The 15,618-nt window shown below is 45.7% G+C and overlaps 1 protein-coding gene across 4 annotated transcripts in view; it reads right to left on the bottom strand.

The window, feature by feature from the left end:
* The window catches only part of QRICH1 (glutamine rich 1), a 37,194-nt gene extending 25,251 nt beyond the window's left edge, over nucleotides 1–11,943 (bottom strand). For 2 of the 4 annotated variants that reach the window (XM_088453993.1, XM_088453995.1), the window contains exons 1-4: nucleotides 11,705–11,943; nucleotides 6,402–6,723; nucleotides 5,532–5,645; nucleotides 1,491–2,465 (exon numbers count right to left, since the gene is read on the bottom strand). In XM_088453993.1, coding sequence (XP_088310119.1) covers nucleotides 1,491–2,465; nucleotides 5,532–5,645; nucleotides 6,402–6,707 — 1,395 coding nt within the window. In that variant the 5' untranslated portion in view covers nucleotides 6,708–6,723; nucleotides 11,705–11,943. The remainder of the gene's footprint in view (nucleotides 1–1,490; nucleotides 2,466–5,531; nucleotides 5,646–6,401; nucleotides 6,724–11,704) is intronic. The other 2 variants (XM_088453994.1, XM_088453996.1) reach the window with 2 other exon arrangements.
* Nucleotides 11,944–15,618: the final 3,675 nt, after the last annotated feature.

Raw genomic sequence — 15,618 nt, 5'->3', positions numbered from 1 at the left:
TAGACAGTGCTGCTACTAATGGGCGCCCATCGGGGCAATTCAATTGTTGCTTTGTTCAGGCATGAACGCTGCGGACGCACAGATTTCTGCTTGCACCCTCCTGAGGCGGCGAGTAGAAATCTTCGAATAGTCCTGAATTACTCCACACTAACCAGGACTAGGTCTGCTTGGGAGCGACATGCGTGAAAAGCCATGTGCACCCAAAACAATTGTATATCGCACCCCGATCTCCTGTCACTATAAATAAGAGACCCGGAGCGGAAAAAAATTTTATTGCTCCCTGACACTAAGAAATGCATGGCAACTCTCCAGACCTTAATATCGTATGGACAATGAACATTCATGAATTCGTGACTAGGAAAACACTTATGACTCATCAAGTTGTAGACTACACAGATGTAAGGACATGATAGATTATACCGTACAGTGATTCCCTATGGAAATGTAATAAGTTTTCAAAACCAACAGGTCAGAATGAGCCGGAGAAGGAAAATTATTTCCCCTCAATTATTCTGATAAATGACTCTCATGCAGTGATGGCTACACCAATGCAAGTGATGGCTACACCAATGCAAGTGATGGCTACACCAATGCAAGTGATGGCTACACCAATGCAAGTGATGGCTACACCAATGCAAGTGATGGCTACACCAATGCAAGTGATGGCTACACCAATGCAAGTGATGGCTACACCAATGCAAGTGATGGCTACACCAATGCAAGTGATGGCTACACCAATGCAGTGATGGCTACACCAATGCAGTGTTTCTTGCAGGAGAATGGATTGTAATGCTGGCGGCTGTCAAGCAGTCGGTTCAAATCCCGACACTGTGAGCCCGACAGAAGAAAATCCCGCCAGCGTAAGATAAGTACCCTAACCCACTCCCCCCCCTCCCCAAGCCCTCTTTAGGGGTGCCTAACCCTATCCTCCCCCCCAGTGCCTAACCCTAAATTTTCTGCCTAAACCTAACCCCCCCTCCCCGCACCCTAAACCTCCTGGGGGGTGCCTAACCCTAACCACACACCCCTTCCCCTAACCCCCCCCTCCCGCAGCTAACAGGATGGGTGCCCCGTACTCACCTCGTTCGGGCCCACGTCTGGATTATGACAGGCATCGGATTAGGGAGTCTAGCGCGATTAGGTTTTGGGGAGGGTGGGGGGTGGGGGAGGATTCGGGATAGGCACCCCTAGTGGGGAGGGTTAGGAATAGGCACCCCCAAAAAGAGATTAGGGCTAGGCACCCCCCTGGGTAGGCTAAACAGCCGCCAGTATTTCAATCCCATTCCGATTCTTTGTCTGTTTTGCGGTGAGTCACTACAATGTATCACAGGGAGTATTGCAATAAAGAGCTGCATTACTATATAGTGGACATAGGTAGTCAACAGGGTTTTAAAGAGAAATCTCAAAATTAAAAACACATCTAACTTGCCAAACACTATGGAAGCAATGTCTTAGTACAGTATATAGCTTCTCCGAACTGGACAAGTTACCTGTAGCGGATGCTGCTGCTGCTGAACGTGCTCATGTAGCGTGGTCTGCTGCTGAGGGTCCCATATGTGGACAGTCTGTGCTGTGTTCTGATACGCCCCAGTCACTGCCTGTACGGCCACTGGAATGTGGATATTCCCATTCATAAACTGAGCTGGGAACAGGGAGTTTGCCAGAGTCTGAACCACTTCCTCGTGTGCATTTTTCCCCATTTTGTCCTTGTCATCCTCTAACTTTACTGCAGTCACAGTGGTTGGAGAGCCTGTTACATGGACGGTATTGTAGGCCTCTTGAGGGATGGCAATGTGGGTTATGTTCTGCTGTTGTAAGTCACTGCGAGTGTTGGCAGAGTAAACTGGGATGGTCCAAGTCTCTCCGGTTGGGCTTGTAATGGTGCCCGTGGCCCCATACAGATGGGCACTGTCCACTGTCAGCAAGTCTGGCCTCAGAGATACGTAACTTTGCTGCTGGCCTTGTGGGATTGCAAGAACAGCTGCCAGCGGCTGCCCTGAAATGGCATAGGACAATGTGATGGGCATGTCCACCTTACGTTTCTTTACAGGTTGAAGGACGCTTGAAGTGCTAGATCGCCGCTCTCCCTCCCTGGGAGAACCTTGCTGCTGGGATGGGGGTGAGAGAGCTCCCACTGTCTGTATCTGAATACCGCCAACCGACTGTCCTGCTACCAGCTGCATCTGCTGGTGCTGTATGTGATCATCCTGCATGTCAGAAGGCTGCATCTGCTGGCCAGCCTGGACGTGCTGAACCTGAATCTGGGACACCTGTAACTGGGAGTTAGAAAGTTGCTGTGAAGGGCTGGGGCTTTGAAGGGACTGTCTCTGTATCGTCTGTGCACTCTGTGTTTGAGACGAGCCCTGGATCTGTACTTGCACTTGGATTGACTGTTCATTAGACTGATGGACACTGAGTTGCGGGGAAAGTTGCTGGGCTGTGACCTGCTGGGGCGATTGCTGCACCTGTATAACAAATGAACAGCACTTAATAGTAATATATACAAATCTGTGTACTGACAACGCATGTTAAAGCGTAACGTTTAGCTCAAAAGATTTAGGAAGATCTTTCTCAGCCAAAACATTAAAAGAATATTCTATAAAGCAGAAAACACAAAGTAACTTAATAAAGTCAGTATAATTCCATGTCACAAAGTGATGAATACTTCAGCAAAAGGATCAAATTACATTGTTGCGTTGATATTATTCCATCACACAAAAGAGCGATGATACAATTGCACAATATTGACGTCTCGGCTCCTAGGCCACAAGCGCCTGCCGCCATTATAAGTACAATGTTACCCACGCTCTGCTTTAGTATTAAACGTTGCTTTTCTCCGCTCTGCAGCCGATTACATTAATATTCTGACCACTTTGCAGAAGAATTACAGAAAGGAATCTAATATATTAGGCACAGCACTGTAGTATGAGCGACATATGAAAGATGAACTGCTCACTGCGCAGTACAGAGTGGATTTGTATAAAGCAACTGGCATAAAATCAATAACCGGACCTTAGTAGTTAATAAAGATGTAGTGATCTCTATACAATACTGTGCAGCGGGAACACATTGAGGGAGATATTAGGATCTTAGCTCTTCTATATTGTCAGCAGCATTTAATAAATATCAAAAAAAAAATTAAAAAAAATTCACACCGAAATAAATTACCTGGAGATTCATTAAAGGTCTCAGCCCCCTAAGACTCCTCACAATGACGAAATTAGCATTTATATGTACTGGCGTGACATATGTTATACCGGGGTGTTTAGCTTGTATATTCAACTCAATATTATGCAATTCTATGGAAACCCAATGCAAAAAAAGCCCCTCTCATCCCAAATACAAGGTTTAGTTGGTAATTGGTTCATGTTGTAAATACCTGGGAAAGCTGAAATTAATGAAGACGAATATTCACCATAAACCATCCATATTACTAGTGTGAAATTATGTGGTCAAAATATATTGATTTTCAGTGGCCACAGCTGCAATTACCATAGACAGAAATGAAGAACTGGATAAGTGTTGAGGACTGAGAGAACAGAGAGAATAAGCAACGAGCCAGAAAACCAGGACAAAGGCTTCATTACACTCATTAGGGTCGCGAATTTCTCATTGAGATTGTATTAATAGCAATAAAACCAGAGTGTATTCTTCATCGCTTACCAACCAATTATTCTGTGTTGTGGATTGAAGGTTCACCAGGAATAATTGATAAAATTTTACATTTCAGTTTTCCCAGATTTAGGGATAACAAAACAACCTTCATACAAAGTCTGAATGTTACGCTGTACATCTGGGTCCCAGTACTGTACACTATAGTATGGGGCTACATTCAACCAGTCTGGAAGATATTTGAAGTCCTCTGCCATTGCAAATATGCTCATAAACCCCTCCCCCTCTATTCATTGGAATCGAAAAGTGACCTAAAAGTCTTATTTAGAAATCACTAGGTACACTGATGGAAATTTAAGCTGGTGTAATTATCCGCACACCTAGACACAATGGAAAGGGAAACATCCCCCCTCGTCGAAAACCAGATAAAAAAGGCTTTCCCTGCAGCAGTGTAACCTTCGTGAACTCCGTCAGAGTAAAAGCCTTACCTCAGAAACCTCAATTTGTGGAGAGAACAGTCACTAACAACCCCACTTCTAGCGTGCACAATGCTGCAATGGGCCGTATTCAATTAGTGGTGAAAGCAGACTTTTTTGTGTAGTAAAAAAAAAAAAAAATTATCTTCACAAAAAAAACCAGGCAAAAAAAAAAATAAGAACTGGAGGAAAATTTTCTCCATCCCAGACCAAGTAGAAAAAAAAAAAATCAAAATCCCTATTTCTGGCTAAAAAAGTGGGGATTTCAGAATCTTTTGGACACTCCCGAATGATAAATTACCGGGAGAAAAAAAAGTGTAAGTTGTGTACTTTGATAAAAAACTACCGCGCAAATTTTGGGTGGATAAAAAATAAAAAATTTGAAAATGGTTTTAAAGTATTGGGTCTGATTTTTCAGGGGGCGGTATGGATGTGCCAAGTGTTTTCAACATTGCACTCGGTCGCAGCAGGCGTTTTTTTAAAATTGCGTTTTTATGACACAAAAATATACTTGCACCCATTTTAACGTACCCCCAATTTACATGGATCAGTAATTTTCTGGAAAAAAAAAATAGCTTTCTAACTTTTTTTTAACAATTTTTTATTTCACCCAAAATTTGCGCAGTTTTTCACCAAAGTACGCAACTTACGATTTTTTTTCCTGGTGATTTATCATTAGGGGGGGGGTGTCCAAAGGGTTCTGAAAGAAATCCCCATATTTTTAGCCAAAAATAGAGATTTAGCATTTTTTTTCTCCTAGTCTGGGGTGGAGAAAACTTTTCTCCAGATTTTTTTGCAAAAATTTTGCCTTTTTTGGAGAAAAAAATGGCAGTTTTCGCCGCTAATTAAATAGGGCCCAATGTGTTAGCTGTGTAGCTGTCCTCCCTGGATGCTTTCACACACATACAAGGTGGGAGAGCCCCACTAACAGAGCCAAGACATTAATCAATTGGGTATCTTCCAATGAGACAAACTCAACCCACCTCACAATTCTCTACATATGGTTATAGTCTGGAGAGATAAAAAAAATGTGTTAAGCCTTTAAAAATGCAGCCAAAATTTGTGAGAGTTCAATTTATCAAAAGGAACTTGTTGCGTGGGTCACGTCACTGTTACCGCGTGCATAGATAGGTTGCATTCTCATGGAAATAGCCTCTGCCCACAAACAGCTGCCTCCACTCTGTATTGGAGAGGGGTGAACTTTATTACTCAGTTTGCTGTTCCTATCAATCCAAAAAGCCCACCAGTATTCTGCAGCATATACATATAGGTATGGGCACAAAGCCACATGTTCCGCAGCAATCCTGACAGCACTGATCTGGAGAATTAGTTACAGACCAGGACACCTTATGGCAACAGCTCTGGGAGATTTCACTTTGGAGGCAGAAGCCACTTTTGGTTGCAGAAATGCATGTACTACTAGACTGTCTTAGGGAAACTGACCAACAAATCTTCTGAAATACCGGAGTCCTGCGACCCCTCGGGGGAGAGGTTGATTCGATTCAGCTGAGGGGCAGGATGGAGAATCCAAGGCCTGATGAGCGCTTCGGGAAGAATCTGAAATCAACAACGGAAACTCAGCCACTAACATCTCTCGGAGGCGAGCTAAAAGCGTCAGACATCTGCAAATCTTTGGGCATATATTTATCTGCTTGCTAGCATTTACAGGCCAGGCTTCCCCCATTATAAAACAGGTGTCTGATTTGCAAGATCTAAGGAAACAAATGGGGGCTCAAACTAAACACTCTGTCAAAATCAAACTATGCGTTATCATTAAAAGTTGAGGGTAGGGTGGGTCTGTATTTTAGAATAAAAACAAAAACACTATGCTGTAAGATCTATAGTCCAGTAGGTCCTGTTCACTTTTATAGATTTGTTACAATGCACTTAATGTAAGACAAAGGCATGTAGTGTAATAAGCACAAAGTAAACCTTCATAATAAACTACTGAACCAAGAACCATAAGCACAGGTCATGCTGTGCAAGATCATTTAAATGTGGCAAAACAATGTCTGTTATTTTCCCTAAATGATTTCAAAATGTAATAACATGGTACAATATGCAGCCTAAGCACATCGCACCAGGTTATTAAATGAACCACAATAAAGACGGGTAAAAACAGGAAACTTTTAAACTTATTTTCTACAGAACTCACTATTGTTTTATGAACGGGAATGCCATACATATACAGATTTCTGTTTGAAAGGTATTTGGATTCTCGGCCCAATATTTCTAGAATGCCACATTTAAATAAGCCGCGTTAAAGAGACTTTTTAAGACGAGGGAACATGTAAAAAAAGGACAGTCAGTCACCTGCACCTGCTGGGATTGAACTTGGATTTGCGATTCTTGTTGGCTCTGCTGCTGCACGCTCGTAGTTACAGGACAAGCCAGCTCGAGGAGAGATCCGGCCACTTCCGTGCTATCTGTGTAAATACAGTTCGCTCCCTGCTGATACACCATGGTGCTGCTAGGGGGCTGATGGAATTCTTGCAAGGCATCAGGCCCTTTTGCAGCCAAGGAATCCAGGAATTCTTTCATCCTGTGTTGCGGAACCGTCCGGGCCTTCATGCGGATATACTCTTCGAATGAAATGGTGTTCTCCAAAGAATTATTCATAGCTCACGCCGAAGTCCTGACATTAAAAAAAGAGAAAATTAATAAACATCCAAAGGAGGAGATGAAGTCATTGAGGGGAGTTCAAACTCTTGTTTGTAATTGGCGCCTGACTGAGCAATTCAATTGTTTCTGCGCTGGGAGTGAGTGCCCGGATTTCTGATCGCACCCTCTAGAGGCGGCGAGCATGAATCAAAACTCAGTCGTTTGGGCGCTCTAACCAGGACTTTAGACAGGTTTAGCCGCATGACACGGCTAAACCCAGTACATTTGGGTCCTATTGGTGCAACAATTAAAGTGCCCTGTCGGGCGCCCATTACTTAGGGGAGCGATAAAGAACAATAGAATATCCCCCATGTGCTGTAACAGGTTTTCATTTAATACTGAAATACATACTGCTTCCACATAAATAAATGGGGCTGATTACGGGATTCTGGAGATCGGGATCCCGACTCCGGCATCCTGACAGGGTTAGGCTACAGACACCTGTCAGTCAGTATCCAAACCCTGCCCTGTGCCTAAATCTAACCTCCTCCCCAGTGCCTAAACCTAACCACCCCCTCCCCGCACCCTAACCCTCCCCTCTTAGTGCTTAACTGTAAAGGTGCCCATATACAGTGCGATAAAGCAGCTATATCGTACAGTGTATGTGCATAATATCGAGCAGAGCGCGCTGCCGTCGGGTATTACATCGCACCCCCATATCTCTCTGCAGGTTCATTTGATCTGGGGATGCGATGTGCGATCCCATGCAGCGCTATGTGGGGGTGGGGGGTGTGCCGGCATATCGGGCAGTCGGTCACCCGATCGCGCCGTGTGTGGGGCCCGCCCGATATGTCGTCCATCGGATCCTCCGTCGCGTCGCAAGGTGCATATCGCACAGGGTATGGGCGGCTTTACCCTTCCCCTAGTACCTAACCTCGCTACTTACCATCGGGATTCCGGCGCCGGGATTCTGAACGCCAGAATCCCCTTTGACAGGATGCTGAACGTATCCCAGATATATGTGGCTTCTCATTTCTCAACCTTCACATTAAGCTATTAATAGAAAAATTAAACAACCCACGCTTAAACTTTTTGGTTTGCCAGTTACCCTAGTTCCGATCTAGAGCGTTCAACTGCTGTAACATATTAAGGAAGATACAGAAGAACAGTAAATGACTAAGGGCGGAATTCAATGTGCCGTTCCATTACTGTAAATGGTCGATATGAGCGCAGTCGGGCATTGCGGCATCTCTCTTTGAATTGAATTACCCGCTTAGGCTGGGTACACACCTCGAACGATATCGGCCCGATTTGGCTAAATCGGAACGACAAATCGGGCATATCGTGCAGTGTGTATGCCCAATTATTGTGCTCCCGCGGTCGCATGCAATATCGTGTGATTGGCCGTGCTGCACAGTCAATAACGCGATATCGCATGTGAGGCTGTACATATTAATGAAGGACGGAACCATGATTGTTCCGTCATTCATTAAATCTTTTAAGTGTGTAGGGGCAATCATGCAATGTCCAGGGTGACGGCGAATCGCCCGGAACATCGGCACGATTGCTGGTCGTTTAGGTGTGTACCCAGCCTTAGTTGACATAAAAATGTAAATATTCCAAATTTTATGTCTTAAGCTGCATACACACGTAACAATTTTGTTAGTGAACGATTTCCGTTCACTTTTTTCCTTTGAAAAAGTGAACGATTTTTTGAACAATTTTTTCAACGAAGAACGAAAAATGTTCCTTCCTTTAATGAAAATCGTTAAGTTGGTCAGTCAGAAATGGATGATGAACTACAAATGGGAACGCGCATGAAATATCGTTCATTGTTGTAACTCCGAAACTGAACGATATTTCGAACGATTGAACGACATCATTATAGTTAAATCGTTCAAAAAAATCGTTACGTGTGTATGCACCTTTAATGTGACTAAGCCAGCATACAAAACACTAATATTAGGAACTCCTAATATAAATGTCCATAGCATCCTAATTACAACCGTGCTTTATAACAGTTTTCTACGTGTAACTCTTCTATATATTAAGAGGTTATCAGCTAACGATCAATGACCTCATTCTATATGAAAAAAAATTCAAGTTGATTGCAACATCAACAATTAAGGTCTCCACAGGGGTCCCTTATGCAGGCAGCAGGGGGTTAATGTCACAGCCAGGAGTGACCTGGAGACAGTGGCCTCCTGCTGAACCCAGGGTTCTGCTCTCCCGCCCTTCTTGTCTGTCAGGGAATTCCTCTGTGCTGCAGGGAGCGAGCCTGCGTGTAATACAGGACTCCGCTACTACAATGGAGGCTCGTGCACACAGGCACTATTATATCGGAAAGGGGAGGAATCAAGGGGTAACAGGCACATGGGACAAGACGCAGCACAGCACATCCTTATTTAAGGGCACATTTGACATTCCGGTGTAACAAATGTCTAATACAGCCACATTATATAATATAACAATGCACATTGCCATCCCCAGAGACACTATAAGCAGTGACTACTATTTTGTGCTTTTGCCTCAGTTTTAGGTGTTTGCTTTTATTTTTTTATCAATATAATAAAAGTCTTTGCTAATGATAATGACATGCAGCACATGTATGTCACACAAAGCACACGGCACACCCCCGACTCCCACGGGAAGCAATCGGGAAGCCGACTGCCTATATACCGGCAGCCGGCTTCCCGACTGTCTTATACCGGCATGGGTGAAATGCCGGGTGTCTAGATGTAGACGCCCGCATTTCCCAGACGCCGGGCGCTGCGAGCGGACAGCTGCGGGGGGGGGACTTAGGGTTAGGCACCCCCCCGGGAGGGTTAGGCTAGGGGGAGGGAGGGTTAGGCACCCCTGGGGGGGGGACTTAGGGTTAGGCACCCCCCCGGGGGACAGGTTTGGGTAGCGGGGAAGGGGTTGGTTAGGGTTAGGCACTTAGAGGGGGGATTAGGGTTAGGCACTTGGGGGGGGGGAAGTTAGGGTTAGGCACCCCTAAGGAGGGTTAGGGAGGTTAGGTTAGTGGATACTTACATATCCACTATCGGGATTTCCAGCGCTGTCGGGCTTCCGCTGCGTCGCACTCTGCTCCTGTCAAGCTGCTGCTGACGGGAATCGAAACACCGGCCGCACGGCCGGCGGTATTTCATACCCATTCCACTCCCACTGTACGCGTCATGCAGGGCCCAGCCATGATGATAGGACAGACAACCATCCAGGTAAGAGGTCCAAGAACAATGGGACTGGGTAGGGTGGGAGGTCTAAGGTGAACTGAGAGATGCCGGGTTCATGTACCATTATATGTTTTTAGTGTTAGCACGCACCTGAAGACCATTATAATACATACTGTACTGTTGCCATTTTATTTATCGTACAATACCTGGCTAAGCATCAACCCAAAAGCAGCTTCGCACAGACTAAATAAAAAACCAATCATGTTAATCAGCAGGATCAACACACACCCATAGACAGAGTGCAAAAGTTAATGACCGCTTTGCTCGCAAGCTGCTGTGGAACCACAAGACTCAGCATGCCTTTGAGACAGAGGGCAGAATTTACGAAGCCGCTGCGTCCTGACGGGTTGCAGATATATATTTAAAACGGCACCCGGAGTCAGTGTAAAACCCGACGTGCTTTACACTGACTGAGTGCCGTTTAAAATATTCACCAGCAGCCCACCGGGACGCAGCGGCTTACTGAAGCCGCTGCTTCGGAAATTCTGCCCATATAGTGCTCTGCAGCTTCTGCCAATACCTCAGACTGTCAGGACATTCTGCAATTTGTAGTTCCATAATAGCTTAGTAGCAGTCTATAATAACCCTTTCAGACCGACGACCCAAAAGATACATGGGTCTATCAACCTGTGAATTTGCCCGGTCGCAGGCCTGGGACTTCCATCTGTGTCATTTGCGTTTCACACATAGCAAAAACCGGGGACAATGTGCATTCATATGCAAAAACCTGGGATTTTGCACTATGGGCAGAACGCAATTTTTTCAACCAGCCCCCCTCGCGCCTGACTGAACTAATCAATTGTTGCTCCTGTCGGGCGCAATCAGCAGCCCTTGCCGGCATTTCGTGCAAGCTGGAATACGCGAAAATTGATCGGTTTGGGCGCCCAAATGGCACTTTGGTCGGGAGTAGCTGTTTTACGCGGCTAAACCTGACCTCTTTGGCTGCGATCAACGCGAACACGACACTTTAGACGCGAGATAATACACGCTAATACAATTGAATACCGCCTTGTGTGTGAAAGGGGTATTAGACAGCCTTTTGGCTGTAGGGTTGGGCTGAGAGTTGTAGTTCCGTAACAGCCTTACTAGCAGTCTGTAGGACAGATTTTTGGCTAGAGGGTTGTGCTGAGATTTGTAGTTCCTCAACAGATGGCCCAGCATATCACCAGAACTGCACTAGCTAAGGTTGTCCCCAGGGATGGCCCAGCCACATGTCACATACATGACGTGACTGCATACAGAACGTGTCAGTGACCCGAGGAGGCGGCAGTGAGGTGTCCCGGGGTGACAGCGCTGTGTAGGGGACCGTGTCATACAGAGCTGTCATCACCTTCCCTCCGGGGCGCGCTCCCGCGCACCGACTCCTTTCTCTCTGACCCCGCCCTCGGTCGCGGCGGCGCGCACAGAACAGGAGACGGCCGTGGTGGGCGCCGCCGAGCTGCTCCCCGGGACCGCGGCCAACAGTCACGTGAGGTCCCCTCCCCCCACCACCACGAATCCCGGCTAATAAAGCGTGACAGCACCACCCACGGGAACGCGCCCTGCTGGCTCACACAGAAGCGCGCCCCCCGCGCCGGCAGATGCGCGCGCGGAGGCCGACAGAGAGAGAAGGGGGAGCGCGCCCACAGTGTGACAGGCGAGCGTCGGGAGCGCGCACTGTATGCCATTTGGAGATATGGGGGGGGGGGGTACTCCGTTTCCTCCATACCGCCCGGGTGATGGGGGCGCGGACGGTGCAGCTGAGGAGGCCCCCCCACCCCTGGTCCCGCCCGTATCACTCACCGCCCCGCTGTCTGGAGGCAGCCCGTCCCCAGCACGCAGCCCTCTCCGGCTCCTGCCCCGCAGCCGCCGCTGCCACCACCTCCGTCCTCCACCTCACGCCCGGCGGCCTCGGCCCCGCTGCTGCTGGAGCCCTCCGTCCGCCTCGATGCTTTATTCCTCTCGGATAGATTATTTTCGCCTCACAGCTCCCTGGGCGCCATCTTACATTCAGAGCCTGCGAGAGCCAATCGCGGCCCCGCCGCCCGGCCTCGCGAGATCTCGCGGGCCAACTCTCGCGAGGTCTGGGGGCGGCCCCTGGGTCCACTTAAAGGGGACACGCAGCAGCAGCAGCAGCTCCTGTGAGGGAGCTCCCCCCTGACACACATAGGGTGGTCACAGTATAGCCATACATATAGGGTATGCTGTCACTTATACCATATGTATATGCATAATTTATCAATCATACATATATGCCTTTTTATATATATATATATATATATATATATATATGTATCACACACACAGATGAGTATATATAATATATCTAAAATTAATAAAAAGCATGGGATCACCCGCCAGCATACACACTCCCATCTCTGTGCACAGGTACCCCCAGCTGCTTGGCATCTCCCCGTCAGTATCAGGATCACACTGTTGGGCTCCAGGTTTAGGGTCACCACAAATGACGCATCCATGACGCCTGTGAACTACACGTGTCCCTTTAATAACTGCCCCAGTTGGTGAATTTTGGTTGCAATAATATTGACTAGACGCAATATTGGGTGAATGTTTTACTTGTTGTAAAGTATGTGCTCTGTTCGTCTGTCATAATCTACTACTTTCCTTAGGGGCCTATTTACTAAGCCTTGGATGGAGGTAAAGTGGACGGAGATAAAGTGCCAGCCAACGAGCTCCTAGCTGTAATTTTTCAAATGCAGCCTGGGACATGGCAGTTAGGAGCTGATTGGCTGGTACCTTATCACCGTTCACTTTATCTCCATCCAAGGCTTAGTAAATAGACCCCTTATGGTGCTTACACACGTAGCGATTTTAATGAACGATAATGATATCGTTATTGTTCAAATCGCTAATTAAAAAGAACCCTACCAACTTACCATCGACCAGCGATGCGCGGCCACGTATGGACGATAGCTATATATCATCCATCGGATGCGCATGCCGGTCAACTTGCTCGATGTCGAGCAAGTTAATATAGGTAACGGTCGCGGGTCGCTATAGTCGCCGGTAAGTATGTGGTGTGCTGGGTGATCGATACCAATCATCCAGCACACCAGGGAGGGTGCATGACGATCAGCCAGCGATATCGTATCGCTGGCTGATCGCTTCGTGTGTATGCACCATTAGTGAGAGTACAAACTGTCATTAAGCTAACCACACGTGCAGTGTTATAGGCACATTATAGGTCCCATATTTTGTGAGAGTAGCTTTGGATCAATAAGCCCCAAAATTCAATCACATTGGGATAGCCATAAATCCGGCTCTGCCTGTGTTTTGCTATATAACAGTCCCCATGTGATTCAGTTGCTTGGCAATGGACTCCCAGGCTGGTCTTATCTCACCGCCTATCCAACATGACAAGATCTATATACAGGGCTATCACTTAGATTTAATTTTAAGCATTTTCTTAAAAATGTTTTGGATACACAACACGCAGGTATTGAGCAAGCGCTGGCTACAGCCACCAAAATAAAGTTTACAGGTCATTATTAAAAAAAGATATTTTACTGTAAAAGTTTTTGGGGAAGAATCTGAAAAGGCGGAACCATCCCTTAAATAATGGACAGTTGGTGATGGTGCAAAAGACAATCACATTGCATATACTGTACAAATGTAATAAAAACTTAGTTTTGTTAAAAAAAATAGATGTTTATTTGTGGAACAATAAATTATATGTACAAATGTAGAGTTTACCAAACACATATGAGGAACTCACAAGCCAGACAAAAAGGAGTGACTTTCACAGAACAGAAATTCCAGGCCACAGATCTTTGCATATAATACACCTCATCTATAGATTTACTGACTACAAATTGGACATTTGCTATTCATTGCATAAAACAGCTTATTCTCTGAAAGATGATTTACATTATAAATTGCTTTTCAGATATAGAATAGAAAAATAACTGATATATGGTACTGTGAGTAATGAGTGTAATATATATATATATATATATATATATATATATATATATGTATATAATGTCTTTCAAAATGAGCTCTATATAAGACCTATTTACATATCAATATCTAAATTGTATTAGCTCATATTACTTTGTGCCACTGCTTAATTTCGCAAAGAATCATTATTTGCTGCTGTGGAACTACAACTCCCATCATGCCACACTAGCCTCTGACTAATGGTGCATATACACGGTCAGATTTAAAATATCGTTCAATTGTTCATATCTGAAGGAAAATCTGACATATCTGTCAGATGAACGATTTGAACGATGCGCGTTCCCGATGGTCAGATAACGATATCTGACATCTGATGTGTTTGCAGTCAGACTTGGACGATTCCATTCATTTTAATGCAGTCAAAAATCGTTCAAATCATTCATCTGACAGATCTGACAAATCTGACCGTGTGTATGCTCCATTATAGTTTCACAACACAGAGATAGCCATTGTCTACCAATCCAGGCTTATTGCCCTTTAACAGAAATATGGTCACAGTTAACCCCTTTGATGCCACAAAATAAAGAGACGCTGCAGAATGTCATTTTCTTATAGTTATCACAGCTCCATAGACACAGACAGAATCTAGGCCTAGGGTGTGTTGTGTGAGTTTGTATTAACCAAAGCTTTAAGCACAATCACACTCAGCAGCATTAAGTATATGTATGGCATTCACAGGAGCTGCCCTGATCACTGAAGTATGCCTGGGCATAGGGATCCCTGTAGGGACAGGACAGCTTTAACATGTCCATGTGCTACGATATAACCTCCCACTCTACACAGCAACACTCCAGCTTAAGGTGGCACGACGCTTCTGCCAGCAGTTTGCACAGAGCCAGAAGGCTCCCTGCCTTAATCAGGATCTGGGCATGAAAATCACTGCATAACTAAGGGGTGTGTGCCACCTGGGGATTGGCATGTCCCCTGGCAGAGACCAATGCAGCAGGCTCCATGTAGCAGGTACAGCATCCCATCCGCTCCACCTTAAACAAGGAATTGGGTAGCTGCTGAGCCAGTGATTAGTTACTGTGTTTGTATACAAGGGGAAATGTGCTGAACTTTAAAGCTACAGCGTCCAGCATTTCACAGGTGGCCGCCACACAGGGAGGGGGAGGACTGACACTCACACGGACATGAAAGGGTTCACTGATAGGGAACTTCCTAGAGTTTGTGCATTTCATTAGTGTCACCCTGTCCCGCAGCCTGAGGACCCCCAGAGGGGTCTGGGGTCATCCTTCCGCTCCTTTTAATCATCTGCCGACTGCCATCATTTATTTCTATCTACTTATCATGCATTTCTATTTACTGGTGTGTGCAGTAAAGCTTATTGCATGGTCCTGGATGCCAAGCAGTGCAACTATTGTTTTGCTTGCAGTGTATTTTGCAGACGTTGGGTTATATAAAGATGTATTTGCTTGTGACATTCCCGTCAGCATTTACATGAGAAGGAAGCCTAGAAATTGTATGGAAGGGGGTTATACCTCGTTTTGGGTCCCCTGTATAGTAATTCATCGTCAGAAAGTTACCTGGGGTTTGCTGACTCACCGATGGCAGAATTGCGGATAGTACAATTATACTAAACATAGGCAAACGCATGGGGGGTTTCCGTCTGCCTGGAAACCCCCCTCCCCAGCCCACACCATGACAACAATAGAAATAATAATATAATATAATTTTACTAGTGCTGCATGTTCTTCTCAGTATCACATATGAAATAATTAGCACCACCTGTGGAT

This window comes from Taudactylus pleione, unplaced genomic scaffold (genome assembly GCF_031769625.1).
Source record: "Taudactylus pleione unplaced genomic scaffold, aTauple2 ptg000607l, whole genome shotgun sequence".
NCBI lineage: Eukaryota > Metazoa > Chordata > Amphibia > Anura > Myobatrachidae > Taudactylus > Taudactylus pleione.
This window is presented reverse-complemented; position numbering and strand designations above follow the sequence as displayed.